The sequence below is a fragment of the Epinephelus fuscoguttatus genome, linkage group LG2, assembly GCF_011397635.1.
Source record: "Epinephelus fuscoguttatus linkage group LG2, E.fuscoguttatus.final_Chr_v1".
NCBI lineage: Eukaryota > Metazoa > Chordata > Actinopteri > Perciformes > Serranidae > Epinephelus > Epinephelus fuscoguttatus.
The window spans coordinates 27,991,114-28,008,896 of NC_064753.1; the positions used below are offsets into that span (position 1 = coordinate 27,991,114).

Below are 17,783 nucleotides of genomic sequence, written 5' to 3' on the forward strand. Positions count from 1 at the left end.
GGATGTCTTATCCACTTGTTGCTTTGCCTATTCCCTCTGGGAACTTGCCTTTCAGACGACGTGCCGTCATTGTATTCTGTCATGTTTTTGTGTTCAGTCGCTGTGCCCCGGAGCAAGCTTTTTCAAACATTCATTGCCCTGCATGCATTATTTATTTACCCATAATTAAGACAGTTTTGTCTTACATGCTTGGAATTTGCCGGTTTGTTTGCTGTTTCCTTTTTCTTGCATGGACACATTCAAGATGCTCATTTGCATTTGCAAGATAATCTGATGAAAAAACTGGAAAGTCCTCAGAGAAAACTTTTACATTCCTTCTATTTTTTCTAATAACTTTATAGCACTTAATCCCTTGTAAAGTCAAACTTGAGTTTCCACACATGCATGGCTGCAAAGGCCTGTGTCCCATAAAGAGGGTCTGAGCAGACTCTTTATATGCAGCCCAAAATGTATGACCATGCACAATGACTATGCGGACCATACATGTCAACACAAAACAAATTGACCCATGCGCAGACCCAGTGAACTATAAATAGAACTGTTGGCGTGTCTGCTGTGTCCAGTTTGGGGATTTATCCACCCTCTGAGCCAGCACACCTCTGCCTCTAAAAGTTGTGCAAGTATAAACGCACGATAATGAGTTATATTCTTCTCACGGCACACTCAACACAAAACATTTGAATTAAATTCTGATGTTTCTGTCTTATGTAATTCAACCACCCCAATAAACTCTGTCAAAGTCTCTTAAGTCCCGGGTCAGACTCTGTGGCAGCTTAAGCCTTTATGTGCAGAATGCTCTCCATTCATGAGGGCCACACAGTTTATACTGACCGCAACACTGCTGAATCTCATTTTACCACACACACACACACACACACACACACACACACACACACACACACACACACACACACACGGTTCTCTGGTGCCCAGCATTCATGAAGCTGTAGTGTGTTATAGTCATTTCCAATAAAATGTGGGATATTCTTCTGTTTAATGTTACTGGACATGCAACTCATTGGGCTCCAGATGCTGTCACCGCATAATGATGCAGTCTTTAGTTTATTAGCTGCAGATTCACCCAGGAGCTTGTTGGTCTTGTCAATAGCCACTGGTGAGATGAGACTTTCTCCAGCTGTGTGAGCAGCTTGGTAAGATGCACAAAGGGGGCTGGTTCTTGGATTGAGCCACAGTCTGCAAACGGTACTTTTCTTGTGATGCCTGCAGGTCTCCAGCCTTTTTTCCCCTTCTTCTTAAAAAAGAAAAAACCTCCTCTGGCTTCTCTGTGTGGCTCAAGTGTCTGACTTGTACTGGGGCTGCACAAACGATTTTTTCATTTTCAGATAATCTGCCCGTTATGTTCCTGTTTAATTGATTAATTGTTTTGCAGATAAAAAAAACAAAAACAGAAATGGTGAAATATGCTGTGTAATTCCTCAGAGCCTGAGGAATTGACATCTTTTCAACCAACCAACATTTCAGAAATGCAAAAGCCATTCAGTTCATCATGTTTGACAAAGAACAACATGAAATTCTCACATTTCAGAAGCATGAAAACAGAGTTTTTTTGGCTGTTTTGTTTAAAAAAATGATTAAAACAATTATTCAATTATCAAAATAGTTGCCAAGTAATCTTCTGTTGATTGATTTGCCAACGTGTTGCACCTGTAGTTTCTGTATGCCGTCATGGTGTGATGGCTGTGGCTGACTGGTGACATGAGCCATAACACTGCCTTTTTCCCTTCATTGTGAACATTGTGTTTTTCTGTCTTTTACACAGTCACAGATTTCCACACATGTACACCTAAGGTCACGACTACAGCTATGGTCTAACCTGTTGGGGAAGTCTTAAATGCTGCTCAGCAACTTTTAGGGTGACAAATCTGATGGGATACTTGTCACAGCTTGTTAAATTACAGAAATCTCAAAGCAACCACACAGGTGAATTGACCTGCTCCATGGTTTTTTAAACTGTACAGTGTTTCATGGATTCACCTAGTCTCTCAGGCAGGTGGTGCATTACTCAGAAAATCTTAAAGGTTTACGATGCAGGGTTGTCGGTTTCTTTATGTAGACACCTGCCAGCGAAAGTGAAAGTAAAAGCCTATCCCAGATTCACTCTCGTTTGGCGTTTTGCCTTGCTAGATTTGCATTTTTTCTGCGCTGTGTCTCTTGGATGCCTGCGGCTTATGGCCTGGCACCTGAGGTCTCATTTATAAACATAGCATACGCACAAAACAAGGCCTGAAAGAGACGTACGCCATTTCCCATGGCAAAGGTGTGAACTTTAAATACAGACTTGATGGGAGAAACTTTGTCCCATGTGTATGAACATTTTGGAGATGGGAGATTGGTGACAGATGGCGAGGTGGAAGCCTGATTGAAGTGCACACCATTTTTGGTTTTTGTCCATACGTATATTTTAGTACGGATCCTAAGCACTGTTATAAATGTAACCCTGGTTGCTACCTCTTTATAAAGCCCCGCCCTCACCTGAGCGCTGTGGGGGCACACGCCCATAAACATCTATAAGAAGAAACTAAGAAGGCAGAGGACAGATTGTCTGCAGATAAATACACTTCGACACAATTCTAGTGGGTGATAAGCGCTGATTTAGAGGGATTACTTCAGTATAAGTCCGGTCATTGTTTTTTAGGAAAATCCTTCATAGTCTATCTTTCAGCATTTCTCTGATCTCGACACAAGTTTTAAATGTAACTATTTAGTGCTCTGTCATTTAGTAAGAATGGATCAAAATATTAAAAGTCCATGGGAGAAAACGCTCAATTGTTTAAACCCATAACATCCAGCGTAAATCAAGTCAGCAACATTCTTGGCGATGTCCAAGCTTGTTTGGCTGCTTCAGCTCCATATTGTGCTCCAACTAACAGAACTAACAGCGTGTTCTGTTTTTTTTTTTTTCTTTTTTCTTTTCTTTTCCATCGTGTGTTTGTGTGTGTGTTTGGAAGCAGATGTCCGCTGTTCTGTTGTGGAGGGTGACCGTTTGGTTGTGCTTGTTTATTTGGGAATTCCAGGTCTCTCCCTAGTCTGCTCCAGGCGTCAGCTTGGAGAGCCCAACCGCCACAATTGATCCCAGCAGCTGGAGCGGTAGTGAGAGCCCTGCCGAGGACATGGAGAGGATGAGTGACTCGACAGACAAGCCCATGGACAACGATGCGGAGGGGGTGTGGAGCCCTGATATTGAACAGAGCTTCCAGGAGGCCCTGGCCATATATCCTCCTTGTGGACGCCGGAAGATCATCCTCTCTGATGAGGGAAAGATGTATGGTGAGTACAGATGTGTGTTCATGTGAGTTTTAACCCAAGCATTGTTTGTGTAGTTGCATGTTTTTTAAAAGGTGAAAACTGAGGGAGCTTAAAGGAATAGTTTAACATTTTGTGGAATACCTTTATTTGATTTCTTGCTGAGAGCTCAATGAGAAGATGGACTCATCAGTGCTGTTTTGCATGTTCACACTTCACAAGAGTTTGCTCAAAGTTCAGTTCACGCAAATTAAAATGAGTTCATGTACATAGTTCACATTTTTAGTTTAAGTTAACAATCCCCAAATTCAGCTAGTTTAATTTCTGATGCGATTTTTTGTTTTGTTTTTGAATTTTCAGCATTGACTTGCAGGTATTTCTCAAGATGTGTATGGGATGTTTCAACTCAATGTGTCATTCCAAATTCAGATTTGAATGTGGCTTCATTCAGACTTGTGTTTTTAAGACCCGGTGGGCACAATTTGGATAAGAAATTTGTTTTTTTTTCATTAGTCCTTCAAATGTTCACATGAACTGGCTTTGGCAGTACCAATGGCTGCAATGTCTGAATTGCCAGTTGCACTAGCCATGCAGGTGGCGTGTAAAAGTCTGTTCCCACCCTCAAACAGCGTTTCCTTCCTCTTAAAACGTGCAATGGATGTGCACCGGTATGCCAGTTGCCGTAAATTCAGCGCACGAGCGTCACTGACTGTCGTTAGAGTTAACGACTTCTACATTCATTCGTTGGAAACAGATACATTTAGTTCACTGTTCACCAAAAACATGACCAAGTTTATGCACATCACTGCTACTCATGTCACAACCAGCAGCTCATTAGCTTAGCTTAGCATAGCATAAGGACTAGGAACAGCTAGCCTGGCTCTGACCAAAGGAAACAAAATCAACCTAGCAGCACCTCTAAAGCTCCCTAATTAACATGTTGTAACTCATTATTTTTTTAATGGAATAAACAAAGTGTAAAAAAGACAAGTTGTGCTTTACAGGTGGTTGTGCACAGGACTGTTTTTTCTGCTTTCTTGCTGTAGTTTTTTTAAATCAGAAATACATAAGAGTGGTATCTATCACTTCATTTACATTGCGGCAAGAAATGTAATAAGCGTTTTTAAAAAATATTCTTTTAAATTAAAATAAAAGCATCAGTACGTGGCTGTGTCCAGTAAGGTAATATTCTAAGACTGTCAAATTCATCTGTGATGTGCTCTGTGATGGTGACCACTATACTGGTTCACAGAAGTGCAAGTTTATAAGTAAAGCAGCATGAACTATTAGTCAGTAGCAGATGGTACTGCGGCTGCCACCAGCTGTGCCCCCTCTCCTCCCTCCATTTCCCCCATTCCTGGCTGGGTGATGTCATGGAAAGAGGGAATATTTTCTCTCTGTGGTGTTGGACCGTCTCACAGCCAGTCAGTCAGTGTCAAGTGAAAGCAGAAAGCCCCTCAGAGCATTCGCTTGCAGCTGTCATGTGACCCGCTCCGGCCAAACGAAATGTAAATTGTAGGAGTTGCAGTGAAACCCCTCAGCTGCCACTACAAAGATGTGGGCTCAGACAACAGGACCCTCCCCACTGTCTCTTCCTCCAATTCCCTCGTCCCCACACAGAGCGAGGCTGCCAGAGAAGCTGTCCCTCTGCTTTGGATTAAAGCATGGCAGGTTTTTTTTGTGGAGTTATAAATGAGCAGTGCTAAGTGCAAGCCTTGCTGTTAGTCAGGGGACATCCTCAGTATGATGCAAATGTTCAGCTTCCTGGTAGACATTACATTTGTCAGATATTCTTTTTGACAGTTTATGAGCAAGTAGAAACTCTATTTGATTTACATTTACTGCATCAAATGGCAAAATGCAAGAATTTAAATATAGATTTTAGTTGCTTATCTTTAAAATTCTACAATCAAATTATAAAGAATTACTGTAACTGGCATTGATTTTAACATTAACGGAGGCAAAACACAATCCACTGAAATCTACTGTGTGAAAATGCCCTCAAGACTTAAATATATAATTCACAAACTGAAACGGTCAAGTCTTCTTTCTCAAAACAAGGATCGTTGCTCAAGAAACATTCAAACCCCCAATAACAAACCCAAAGACGTGTTTAGTTTTTGTGGTGTTGAATCTACCTTAAAATGTGCTGAAGAGACAACTGCAGTGTTGAATAGAGTTGGGTCCTGCCAGATGTGCTCTGTATCTGGTTACACATTGTCTCACCAGTAGCTGAATCACAGGGCTGTCTGTCCTACCGTTACTGAGTCAGAACTGTTTGACACAAGAGCAAAATGATTTTATTACATCTTCGAGTGTGCAAACTGAAAAGATAAGATAGTTTCATGATGCAAAATAATGACAGCTGCTGACTGCCGGTGTTCAGCTGTTGAATGTGACAAGGGAGGTACAATTTTTAATGTTTTTTATTATAGATTAAAGGCAGAATTATAGATGCATTTCCCTTTCTTAACATATCAGAGTTTTGCTGTGACTGTTACAGAAGACAGATTGGTATCAGTCTGATGTAATGGTGCTTTTTCTGGGGACCGGGGCTTTTTGTTCTGCCCTGCAACTGTTGCTGCAGCCCAGTGCCAATCCTATCATGCCATGAACTGTGACAATCCCCCAAAGCTAGGAAGGCATTAAAGGTTCCACGGGTCTTTTCTTGAAGGAAAAAAAATGCAGCCACAGTTTATTTTAAATATATTAAGTCCGTTTTTAGAGCACAATATAAAATTAGAGCAGGAACAGTACAGTGTGTTTTGGATAGTTTCATGGTCTCTAGCACTACAAATTGTGTCATTTAGAGGACAAGTTAGAAATGACTTAGCTGTAGGGAGCGGCCGGCTGTATGGATTACCTCTGTGTTAAAAACAAACTCAGTTAAGGGTGCTCAGATTAAGCCGCCGATTGTTAGCAGCCGCCGATTGTTAGCAGATGCTATTTGTGCTTAATAGTTTGATTGGTAGTCTCTATAAAGGCGGATCAGATGACGCAAAACAAGCGAGACAATTTCTCTACGTGACGCTAAGGTTGGGTAATGTTTACCAGTACCCTCTAAGGTACACTGATACCCATAGAGTACTTCATGTGATACCTTTTTCCTCTTCAGGTGTATAGTAAAGCTATACTGTCGAATATTTTGGTGACATTTCGGCACGCTAAACTGCTGAACTCAGTTAAAAACAAAGTGCTCGACTTCACCACACCACAGACTGTATGGGTTGTAGCTGCTGCTGTAGTAGGTTTATCACAAATTGCATTAAATCAAAGCATGCTAGTGCTAGCAAAATCATACAAATAGTATTTTTTTATAGATCTGGGTACGAAAAGGATCAAACTCAGGTAAGAATACAAAAATAAATAAATAAAGATTGCTACACAATAAATAGAAGGCTTCAAATAGACCCAATAGGCACAAAAATCCTGATCGGAGCACCCCTATACTCAGTGTTTTGAATCTTTTGAGGAATGCTTGGAATGTGGTTCAATTCCTTATTTTTCCTCCTATTCCTTAGACATATCTGTATACTGTTTTTGTTGTTAGAAAAGGTTATAAAATCTCTAATGGTGTTGCTTTTGACTCAGTTGTTCATTTTCTTATTTTTCTTTATGTCAAAATAAGCAACAGATGTTTAAATTTTCTCTAAAGGCATTCGCACATGTTCTGTTACATAGAAATGGTTTAATTTTTTTCCTATTTAACTCTAAAGTACCTCCCCTGTAAAGATTAAAAATGTAACATCTCTCACTGCAGCATGTGACTGATCAAATGCGTGAAAATATATACTAAAAGTCAGATTTCAGTATTTAATTGCAAAATAATTTTGGTGCGTGAGGCATTTTTGACATGGTTAGTGTTGTAGATTCAAGTACTTTGCTTCGTCACCACAGACACCAAGTCTGACAGGTGAGCCAATACAAATCTCACGCCTATCCTGTTCACTATGGGGTGCAGGACGATAAGATGTATTGTTGTAAGAAATTAAAAAAAAAAAAAAAAAAAAAGGCAGCCGAATGTATGAAGGCAGCTTTACTGTAGAGATCTCAACTGGAAAAAATATTAAATGAAATCCACACCCTGGCTGCATGCCCCCAGTAAAAACAAAGATGCTCTGTTTGCTGCATGAATGTGTATTCTTTTTAGGATGCCTCGGATTTCCATTTGCACAGGGCTCCTTGCTAACAGTGCAATTCTTTGCAATGCTGTCAGAGATGATAAGTAACCTATGAAGTGGTCCTTCATGCTGCTACAAGGGATTGATTTTTGTCTAAAACATCCAGCGATTTGTCTTTTAAGAGAGGAAGGGTTCAGCTAATCATGGCGAGGCTGATATGGGGCTGTAATCCAGGTCCATTGGGTTTAAAACAGCCGTAGACCGACACCACACAAAACCTCTCATGGCATCTGAGATGAAAGTTGGCTACAAGGAGACAGGTATTTTGTATTTGAGAGACCCTGGGGATGGCATAGTGTTCCATACACAGAGCTCATCACAAGAGGAGCCGCCCTGAGTGCCCTTAAGCCCTTTGTTATCCTGGGGTAGAGTGCAGTTAATTAGCAACAGTCTCTATAGCAACTGTGTTGCGGTACAAAACAATTTCTAATTTCTGCTTCTTAGCTTATTGTGGTGTTTACCTGAAGTGTTTTGGATGTGCTGAGACCAGTGTTGGCTGGCGTCGTGCCCATTCTCTGAGGCTAATTGTGACTGCAATGGAAGACACCACATCCGCATAGGCTGCACCAGCCGGCACTTGCCACAGCCCCAGAGTTAACTTGGGATAATATTTTTAAAAAAGTAAAGGGAAATAGAGGGCACTGGCCCCTAGCCGAAGGCCCAAGACTCCGCACTTGCATAATCCACCTGCTGTGCTAGGCTGCATTCATTTATCCCAGAAATAGAGTTGATAAATGAAACAACACGCTTCACTCAAATTGTATGTTTATTCATTGAGTTATGTATTTGCACTTGCCCCGCAAGCTAAATGACATTGGTGAATTTTTCTCAGTTACTGTTGAAAAAAAGGGAAGAACTGCTTTTTATTCTATCTACTGACAAATAAATATGTAAATACATACTCTACTTGAAGGTTATACCACACCCATGTTGTGTTTGTCTTGTTTTTGCTGCTGAAGAGGAGAGTCCGCCTGCTGTATATGATGCAGTCTGTTGCCTTTTCAAACACTTATGGCAGAGGCATGGAAATTTTAACGTACTTTTTATACTGTGTCACTATACCTGGTATTAACCTGGTTCTGACAAACAGCAGCATTATTACCATTAATTACATGTTATCCTGAAAATAAATGCTGGCGCCAAGTAAGTGTGATATCCCCATATGTTGTAATATTCACGTCGTATGTGGAGTGCTGGACAGTATGCATCTGTCCGCATGTGTTGTCGTTTGATGTAAAGCTTTTCCTATTACCACTCTGCTGTTTGCTCTGCCATCTCGTCAGTGATCCAGCCCAGACCCCTCCTGTGGGAACTAAGTGGCACTTGGTTTGCAGAGATGCCAAGGATGAGTTAGATATAATGAGCAGACCTGGCTTGCCCCCGATGGCCCAGCACTGTGCTCCTCTGGGGCTCGTCTCACCGGGCCGAGCATGCTCTGAGACAGAGCGAGTGGACCTGATCCTCCCCGCTGGGCAGATAATGAGGAATTCTGGGATCAGCTCAGGCTCTCCGAGTCACCTACATTCACGCAGAATGGAGTGTGAGGAACTTCATTGCAGGAGAGGCATCACACACCTCCAGAATAATCCCTCATTTGTTCCCCTGCCATTGTCAGTGCAAGACTACCGTGTTTTCACACACATGGTAGTGAAAAAAGTCCAATTATTTTATGTCTTCCTCAAAAGGAGTAACTGTCGCAAGTGTAAATAGTATTGATGCAGGTATGATGAGGTAGGGAAGAAGTCATTTTGAATATGATTTTTAAGGACTGGGTTGTGACAGACTGGTTATTTATTCAACCTGGGTCGCTATGGAGATGTCTTTCAACATGACACAGTGACAGGGATCGAACATGCAGCTACAGTTGAAGCGAATGGGTCAACAAGCACGAATCGACCTGGTTTTGTGACTCTTCTACCTAACAGGGTGGAACACACGTCTGACACTTCTCTACTCAGCAGGTGTTTCTATTACGGCAACACGGTCACCAGAAGAAAATGTTAGAATTGTACGTGTCTGCAAACCACGAATACGTCACATTGCACGTTTTACACTTATTACATCAGTATTTCTAAAGCAATGTATGGAGGGGATGGATGGCTGCCAAGCTGTAAACTACCGTGGACTACTGTTTGAAACCAGCAAACAACAAATATGGTTGTGTTTTGGCGAGTCATTGCTGTTTCTGTCTGCCTTTTTAGGCTCCAGCCGTGGGGTGTTGTAGTAACCCATGTTTCCGCCAGCTTGTTAGGTTCATGGGAGTTATGTAGTGACCTGATGGGAATAGTGCCACAAAAAGCCGTTATTTTTTACAGATACATTGCTGCTTTTCCTGCTGGGATTGCATCCCCCCAAACTAGGCATTTTAAGCCAAAACACGATCTCTTCCCATCCATAACCAAATGGTTTTCTGGCCTAAAGTGAACCACACAACAACCACAGTGTTTTGGTATATAAAATTCCAACGTATCTGTTATATAATTAGTTGCAAATGTAACATATCCATGGTTTGCAGAAATGTCCAAGGCCAACATTTTCTCTGGCCAGTGGGTTGTTTACAAATAGGACTTTGGTTTAATGCTATTGATGTTAATATGTTGTTTATGAGAAGAGACAGAGCCGATGAGCGAGAGCATGTCAGAGATAGAAACTAAACAGAAACTCAGTTTTGTTTGATCTGATTTATGTAATTCTGCCATTCAGCAGTGATGTGTATGGAAACTACAGACTTCCAGAGATTAACCAGTGACAGCCGTCTCATATGAATGGTCCACATCATTTGAAAGCATGTTCAACAGAGAGTGTCATACATAAAATATGAAAGGTGCATCAGTTTGTCTTCCTGTCTCTCCACTGGTGTAAAACACTCTTTAATTTGGGCTGATGCATTATTCAGGGCTCAAGGCGCACACAACAGCTGACCTGTGTGATTCAAATAATGTATGTTTTCATGGGATCTCTTCAGGTCTCTTTGGACAAACCTTTTTGTTGACAGTCCTTCTGCACCTGTTGTTTTGCACTGCAAATGAGTTGCACACATGGGTCTAAAATGCCCAGTGGACGCTAGTCAGGATGTTTGGACAACAGCCGACAGAAACAACCTGGTAATAGATGATTTGAGATCTGGTTGATTTCACTGTGCTTGTTTTGTTTGATTCCTACATAGTATCTTTAGCTTATGACCCATGTGTGTGTCTGTGGCTCTGAGAAAGTGCAATTAATGAGACTCAGCCCCAAAATGGATCTACATTTAGAAGCTTCCCTGTTGCTGAGCAGCAGAATTGATTTTGAAGTGCATATTATTTCATGGCAGTCTGTTCAGACGGCCAGATTTCAGCTCTTACTCATGTCCATGTTGTGGTGACCAAGCATAACATGTTGTGGCTCGTGTGAGATCCAGCCCACAGCCTCGCAGGGGTGCTTACCATATACAGTGGTGATGGAGGGGCTCAAGGTGTAAGCAGGGCTGATGCTGAGCAGACTGTGAAGAGATGTTATTGGGAAAGGATTTGATGTTACGAAAAAGATTACTCTCTGAGGCAGAAATTCTGTATTTTGCTTTGCATAGTGGATATGCTCTTCCCATGTTTATCATGTTGGGAAAATTTGCAGTACAAATCTGAAATGGCAAGTTTGTAGACTTAAAGAGGAACTATGCCCATTTTCAGTATTCATACATGTTATTCCTATGGTCCAAGACTGTCCAAAAATACCAGAAAACATGAACAACTCTCTTCCAAATCCAACAACTAGAGTGCTAGAAGTCAAATATGTGATGTCAGAGTATAAAGTCTTGAGCTGCTCCATAGACATAATTGGGAAGGATGTCATAGATGACACTAAGCACACCCAGGGGAATGTTCTGAGTATATGGGTTCATTTTCTGTTTCAGAACAACACATTCTCACTCCGATCTCGTCACATATTGACATATTGGAAATTCAAAATAAACCCACTGCGTTGGTACAACACCGCAAATTGATGTTTTTTTTTTTTTTTTTCCCAACAAAAGCACGTGGTTAGGTTTTGGAAAAAAGAACAGGGTTTTGCTGTAGAATCTGACAGGATGCGAACAGCGCTCTCTTGGGTAAAAGTCGGTGTTTGTTGGACTCATCCACCATTGCTCCCACCCGCCGCAGTTGGTGGACTTCCGCTGCGTTTTCCCCTCTAAAACTATAACAGCAACCGGCCGCGTATCATGCCAGCGTTAAAGGATGCCTTTTGTTGGTTTCTGATGCCGCAAGTCACTGCCCAAGTGCTGGATTTTTTAATGACCGGGCTCTTCAGAACTGAGAACACCACAATAGAATAAAGTTCATATGAGTATAAAAAAGAAAACAAATTCTGTGGATCCACAAAATCAGGCTCCCATAAATTGTCTACGGAGCAGCACCAGACTTTATACTTGATGAAGTTTGAGACTCACCTCTCCCGCTTTGGCCTTGACAGAGAGTAGTTCATGTTCACAAATATTAATTTAACTTTTCAAGGCCATGGAAATAAGGAATTGGAAATTTTCATTTTGACAGCGTTTCCCTCTAAGCCCTTTTATACAGAGATTGTGCTATATGACCGTTATGAATTCCCTTTGTGTGTGATTTTAGATGGCACATCGGCATTCTGAATGCAAAAGAGGCGTGACGGGTGTGAGCTGTAACACAGCAGCATTGGCCTCTAATGTGACATATAACACATGCATTGGCAGCACTTTATAAACAATAACAATGGTATAACATGGCAATAACAATAATTTAGCATCTCTGTTATATGGAGGCTGATCTCATCCTCTGCTCTGACAGGAAGGAGCTCTCAGACCTCTTTGCGTACATTTTCAGTGCTGTTATTCTTCTATTTCTTTTTTTTCCTGATCAGTTTTTATCAGCACTATTCATTCAAAACAGTTATATTACTGGTACTGAAGAGGTATCAAATGTTGTGAACAGTCTGTCTCCCACCCTTGACACACATACCTGCCCACAAACACCCACCCACATGATGTCCTTCTGAACACCCCTGCGGTCTCTTTTCAAATTAAACATATCACACTTAACTACTGGAGCAATGAGTCCTCAGGCACTGAGATTATTAGGTTGGAAATCTGTGATGCTGCATCTCTTCAAAGGCTGAGAGTTGAGGACTTAGCTGCTGTTCTGCTTCTTTGAGTTAGCCGCCAACTGCCTTTAGCTGCTTCATCGATCTCCCAGCACTGGGTTGCACACATAACTCGTCATCAGAATGTCACACCCGTCCCGTCCTGTCCATGGCAAGACAACTCTGTCCCTCCATTCTGCAATTGTACTTTTTATAAAGAATAACGGTATGACATTTCCGCCTTCAACAGGCAGCGTAAAAGGGCTTTATAATTGATACAGCATGTCCAGTCATCATCAAAATGCTGCTGAATGCAAATGTGTAGCCCAAATTAACATTTTTTGATTATGTTTCAGTACTTTAGATACATAGTCTGAGTATTTTTTTTACTGTATGTATTTCCAGAACTGCATTGCTGGAAAGAAGCAAGACAAAATGATCAGTGAGTCCATGTTTGTGATTTTCTGACCGTCTGTGTGGAAGTGTTTGCACTGAATGGTTGGATAGCAGGCCGTGGCTCTCTGCCTGCCTGAATCAGGAGTACACGGGGTGTGTCCCTGCTCTGAGGTCTGTGTGAGGCCCTCTGAGGCGGGCTTCTGGTTTCAGGTTGCACGTTCCCAATTGGCTGCTTTTGTTTGACTAAAACACAGTGAGACTCTGGGTTTCTTAAAGATGCAGTGTCACTTTAGTGCTCTCTTCAAGAAATCATCTGTTTCGTGCTGATTACATCATATTCCATTGATGAAACACTTTTATTCTGATGAGATCATCTCATACTGATGGGACCATTTTGTGTAATCAACATATGAATGGAATCTGAATGCCAGTGTTATTCTCTCATCTAGAGCACAGGGACTTCACTCCAGCGCTAACAGAGACAGTCATCTCTTTCTCTGCTGTTTGTGGAATAGAGAAAGGTCTCTCAACACTGAACAGCATCCCTGGAAACAAAGGAAGACTGTAACCATAGCCATAAAATTATCATACTCAGTGCTGTATTATCCTTGTAATGTAAGAATAAGTGCATGTTTATTATGTCGTGACTATCAGGGGTATTTCCATTAACTATTTTGAGCCTTGCCTCTTTCCAAACTTGGATTCAATTACAACTTTCAGCCGAGACTCCCTCAGCTTGTGCTCGTGGTTACAAAAGAACGTTAGACAGAAGAGCCCATCATGACCACAAAGTTTGACTTTTCATTTATACATATTGGTCACAGCCGACATGTCTTCCTTTGTGCTCAGATGCTGAATTGATCCTGAGAGATTGAAAATATTGATTTGACTCAGTGTCTTACTTTGTTGTGGAGAAGGGGGGCAGTGCACCTTCCTGACTGTTAGCGCCATGTTCACACATTGGACTCGCCACACAACCAGTTCCTCGGGAGACTCATAATTACAGCCGTCCTTTCAGATTAGTCCAGCAGCCTGTCCAACTGTGGCTTCACTCCCTGGTCGTTTATTTCATCCCTTTCCCTCTCCTGAGAGGCACACCTCAACACAATGGCCAGGCCAGCCTCTACAATAATGTATGTGATGATAAACACAGTGGCTTCTAATTGATAGAGTGATTCAGACAAGGGCTGCCTGTGCAAATTGGTCCCCTGTGAGTATATTGCACAGAGTTGGGACTAGCGGGTTTCAGCTCTGGCCTCGTTTGAGAGGTGTAGAGTGGGGAGAGAGGAAATAGAATGGGCTGGACCTGCTGAGTGATAAAGAGGCTGTCTTTACCTCCTCAGCCCCGTCTGAATACAGCCACAGTTCAGCAGAGGTTGGCTGCTGTAATCCTCTCAGTGTCTCCAGGAAGGCTCAGGTTAGTGACCTGCTGCTTTGTGATGTCTTGTAAGATTTTGAGAGAACACCTCACCTTTAAGCCCCCACTGTTCAACCAACACATTAGCTCAACTGCTCCTGACCCAGCCCCTGCAATAAAGCCTTTTATCCAGCTCAATAAGGTCATTTGAAGTTAAGTATTGATTTCTTTTGGTGTCCAGAGAAAAAAAAAATGGATTTTTAAAGAGCTGTTAATTACAGTTGCACACTGCATTATGTAGAGAACTCAAATGTGTTGCGGCTGGATTTTTAAATCCTGAATGGTACTTATTTACTTAAAGTCTAAGGCTATAACGTTTTTCTCCAATTGATACATGAAACAAACCTAAATATTTCCATCACATTTTTCGCATCATTTTACTTTTGACCAGCACTTCCTTAATTATGCCATCTCGTTGTGCCCTCTTTTTTGAGGTGGTTTTAGGGCACGCAACTGGAGAATTAGCGCCACCAACTATTTATCTTAGTTCACCTAACTCCTAATACGTGCAACAGTAGTGGATGGAAATCACGCATTAATTAGCATTTTCTTTTTCTAATTTTCTAGAAATTTGTGAATTCTTTTGTGATAACGACTGCGGTTAGGTTAAGGCATCAAAACTACTTAGTTAGGTTTAGAAAAAACATCATGATTTGGGTTAAAAAAGTTTGTTTGTAAGGTAACATCAGTGTGTGACGACACTGTGTGAATTTTATAACATCACATGAAATTGTGTGACATTACATTAAAGCATCATTGACTTTTGGTGTCACACAGGACACAAACTGTAGTCTCCTGGATGAAAGTCCTATTTTGTTTGATCCATTCATCTCCACTCCCTTCTGTCTTATGCAGACTTCTCTCTCTTTACACTACATCAGTTGCTCTCAGTGTCAAGTAATGCCATGGATGTTTACAGTGGAGTTACTTGACAGCCCAGGGTGTCTTATAACAACACCAAAGCCTGCCTTTGGCACAATACCACGCCAAAGGGGTGTGACAAAGCATCTGTATTTGACGCCCTGGGAATGAGAACTGGCTGAAATGATTTTTGTAAATTTATTTGCAGATTTGGGCTCTGTAGTACCATTTTATGTTTAGGAAACCGATACAAGTTGATTGAAAAAGCTCTTTGTTCACCAGACAGATGTTTTATTAGATGAAAAGACAGTGGCCTTCTGTGCAAATAAAAGCACATATGACAAAGAATAAAACCCCCCAGGCAGTGCTTCCATGGTCATGAACTAGAGTCAGGTTTTTAAAATCACAGTGTATGGAAAATGTATTGTCAAGAGTAAAAATAGATTCACACAAAATAGCAAACCCCACACAGTGTCTTTTTTTTTTCTATCCGTCTTCAGTTCAGAAATTCTCAGGCTGGATGGAGTGCTCTTAATTGTAGGCTTTCTTGTTTATATGTCCCTGCTTTTCTTGTCTAAATGAGGACTGAATAGAGTTGTTTCCTGTGGATATGGGAGGAACACCCATGTTCATGCGAGGCCAGAACTGAAAGAGCTTGTGAGAATTTTACGAGACATTAAAAACACTGCTATGTGTGTAAATTAGAGCATGTTAAGAGATTACCATAATAATCACCTTTCACTGAATCTAGAATGTGTGAATTCCTGACAAGTTAAAAGCCAAAATCATACTGTGTGTGTACATTGTACTGCCTGGGTATTACATTTACATGACTGGGGACTGAATCAAATACTTGATACATAAATGCAGAACCAGTTTTTATTTGCTTCAACTTTTCCGTTTTAGCCCACAGGCATTGGGTTTGTGTGTGTGTGCTTGTGTGTTTGTGTTTGTGTGCGTGCGAGAGAGAGGAAGAGGGATTTCCATTGTGTCTCACAGAATAGGTTAAGTGTTTGTGATCGTCGTGGCGTCACACGAGACATCTGGCCTTGAAGTCTTTCTTAGGGACCCACGCTTCCAGTGCGAGGGTCCGACAATACGGTAAAGCTCTTTTAACAAGCAGCTGGTGGACTGGAGTCAGATGTTATGATCAGCAGATATTATCTTATCTTTTGACTTCCATAAGACATTTCATTGCTAAAGGGCTCCCGAATGCTCTGTCGCTCTGACCTGCATTATCACTAAACGGAGAGAAAAGACTTGTAAACACGCTTAAAACAAACACATTGGCGCTACATTTCAGGAAACACCTGCAGGGTCTGGCCGGCTGCAGACCTTTTTATATTTAGTTGTAATTGTTAAGCTTACATGACCGACATGTTGTGTTCTCACCATAGCAGCAATGCTTTATTCATTCCCATGAATGAAACTGGTCGTCAATATAGCCTTTGGCCTCTCAGCCAGGGCCAACACAATGCTAAACTGATAGCATGGTGTGTCCACCCCCCTCTCCCCCCCAAAAAAAAGAGGGCACTGTCAATTTTCCTTCGAGCCACAAGTCACAGGTTCTTCTCCACTTGGCAAGCGGTGGTTTCCCATTGATGTTGCAAGTAAAAGGCTTCCTGCCCTTGCCTGCTATTCCCAAAACCTGGGACGAATGCCTTCATATTGTTGGTTTAGCCTATTGTGATGCTAATGTCTGCCTGAGACCCTTGAGTCATCTATCACGGATGACAGGAAAGCTGGGGCCATTGTGTTGGCCCACCACACACACACACACACACACACACACACACACACACACACACACACACACACAGAAACAAACACTTATTGGGCTCTGGTCTACATAACTTTAAAGTGAAAGAAACTGAATAGAAAGGTTCGACCAACAGACTGAGTCAAATTTTTATTAAAAATTGAGAAATGATCTTGCAGAAAGATTCCTGGTGTCATTATGAACAGTTTGAGGTGATTTGATGAGGGCTGAATATTATTATAAATATCAACTCATTTGTTGATCATATTTTGATAGATTTACTATTATTTTCTCTATAAATTAGGGATGTACTTTTTAAATAACTTCCATATTCCAGTACTCTTGTTAAATTATTATAGAGTGCTTGAGTACTCACAAAAAAATGTCTAATGTAAGAATAGGAATGCAAATAGGCCAACAACCAAAAACAAGTGCAATTTTAAACTAATTTATTGAACATCCAGGCGTCATTTAGCTTATTTATCCATACATTCAAAGTTAACATAAGAAAAATCAGCAAACTTTCTGTTGCTGCCATGTTAGACGCAGCACTGTAGGACTGTCGCTGTCCCTCTGCCCAGTTAGCACGAGCTACACAGCAGCAGAGGCTAACATCCGACACCAAGCCGTTTATTATTCCAGCAAACTCACATGGATACCGTAATGGCTCGACTCTAATGTTAGCCATGTGACAGTTAGCCCCATCACTGTGTGTGTGCGTGTTGCGGGCAAACTCCCAGTGCAGAGCTCACATTCCTGCAGCAGTAATCTCATGATATACAGAGAAAGCAACAGCGGGATAAGTGCAAGCAGT

At 41.5% G+C, this 17,783-nt stretch overlaps 1 protein-coding gene across 7 annotated transcripts in view; it reads left to right on the forward strand.

The window, feature by feature from the left end:
* The window catches only part of tead1b (TEA domain family member 1b), a 71,187-nt gene that overhangs the window by 15,331 nt on the left and 38,073 nt on the right, over positions 1-17,783 (forward strand). For 6 of the 7 annotated variants that reach the window (XM_049604166.1, XM_049604179.1, XM_049604189.1 and 3 more), the window contains exon 3: positions 3,036-3,288. In XM_049604166.1, coding sequence (XP_049460123.1) covers positions 3,132-3,288 — 157 coding nt within the window. In that variant the 5' untranslated portion in view covers positions 3,036-3,131. Of the gene's footprint in view, positions 1-2,972; positions 3,289-17,783 lie in introns of all 7 variants that reach the window. The other variant, XM_049604172.1, reaches the window with a different exon arrangement.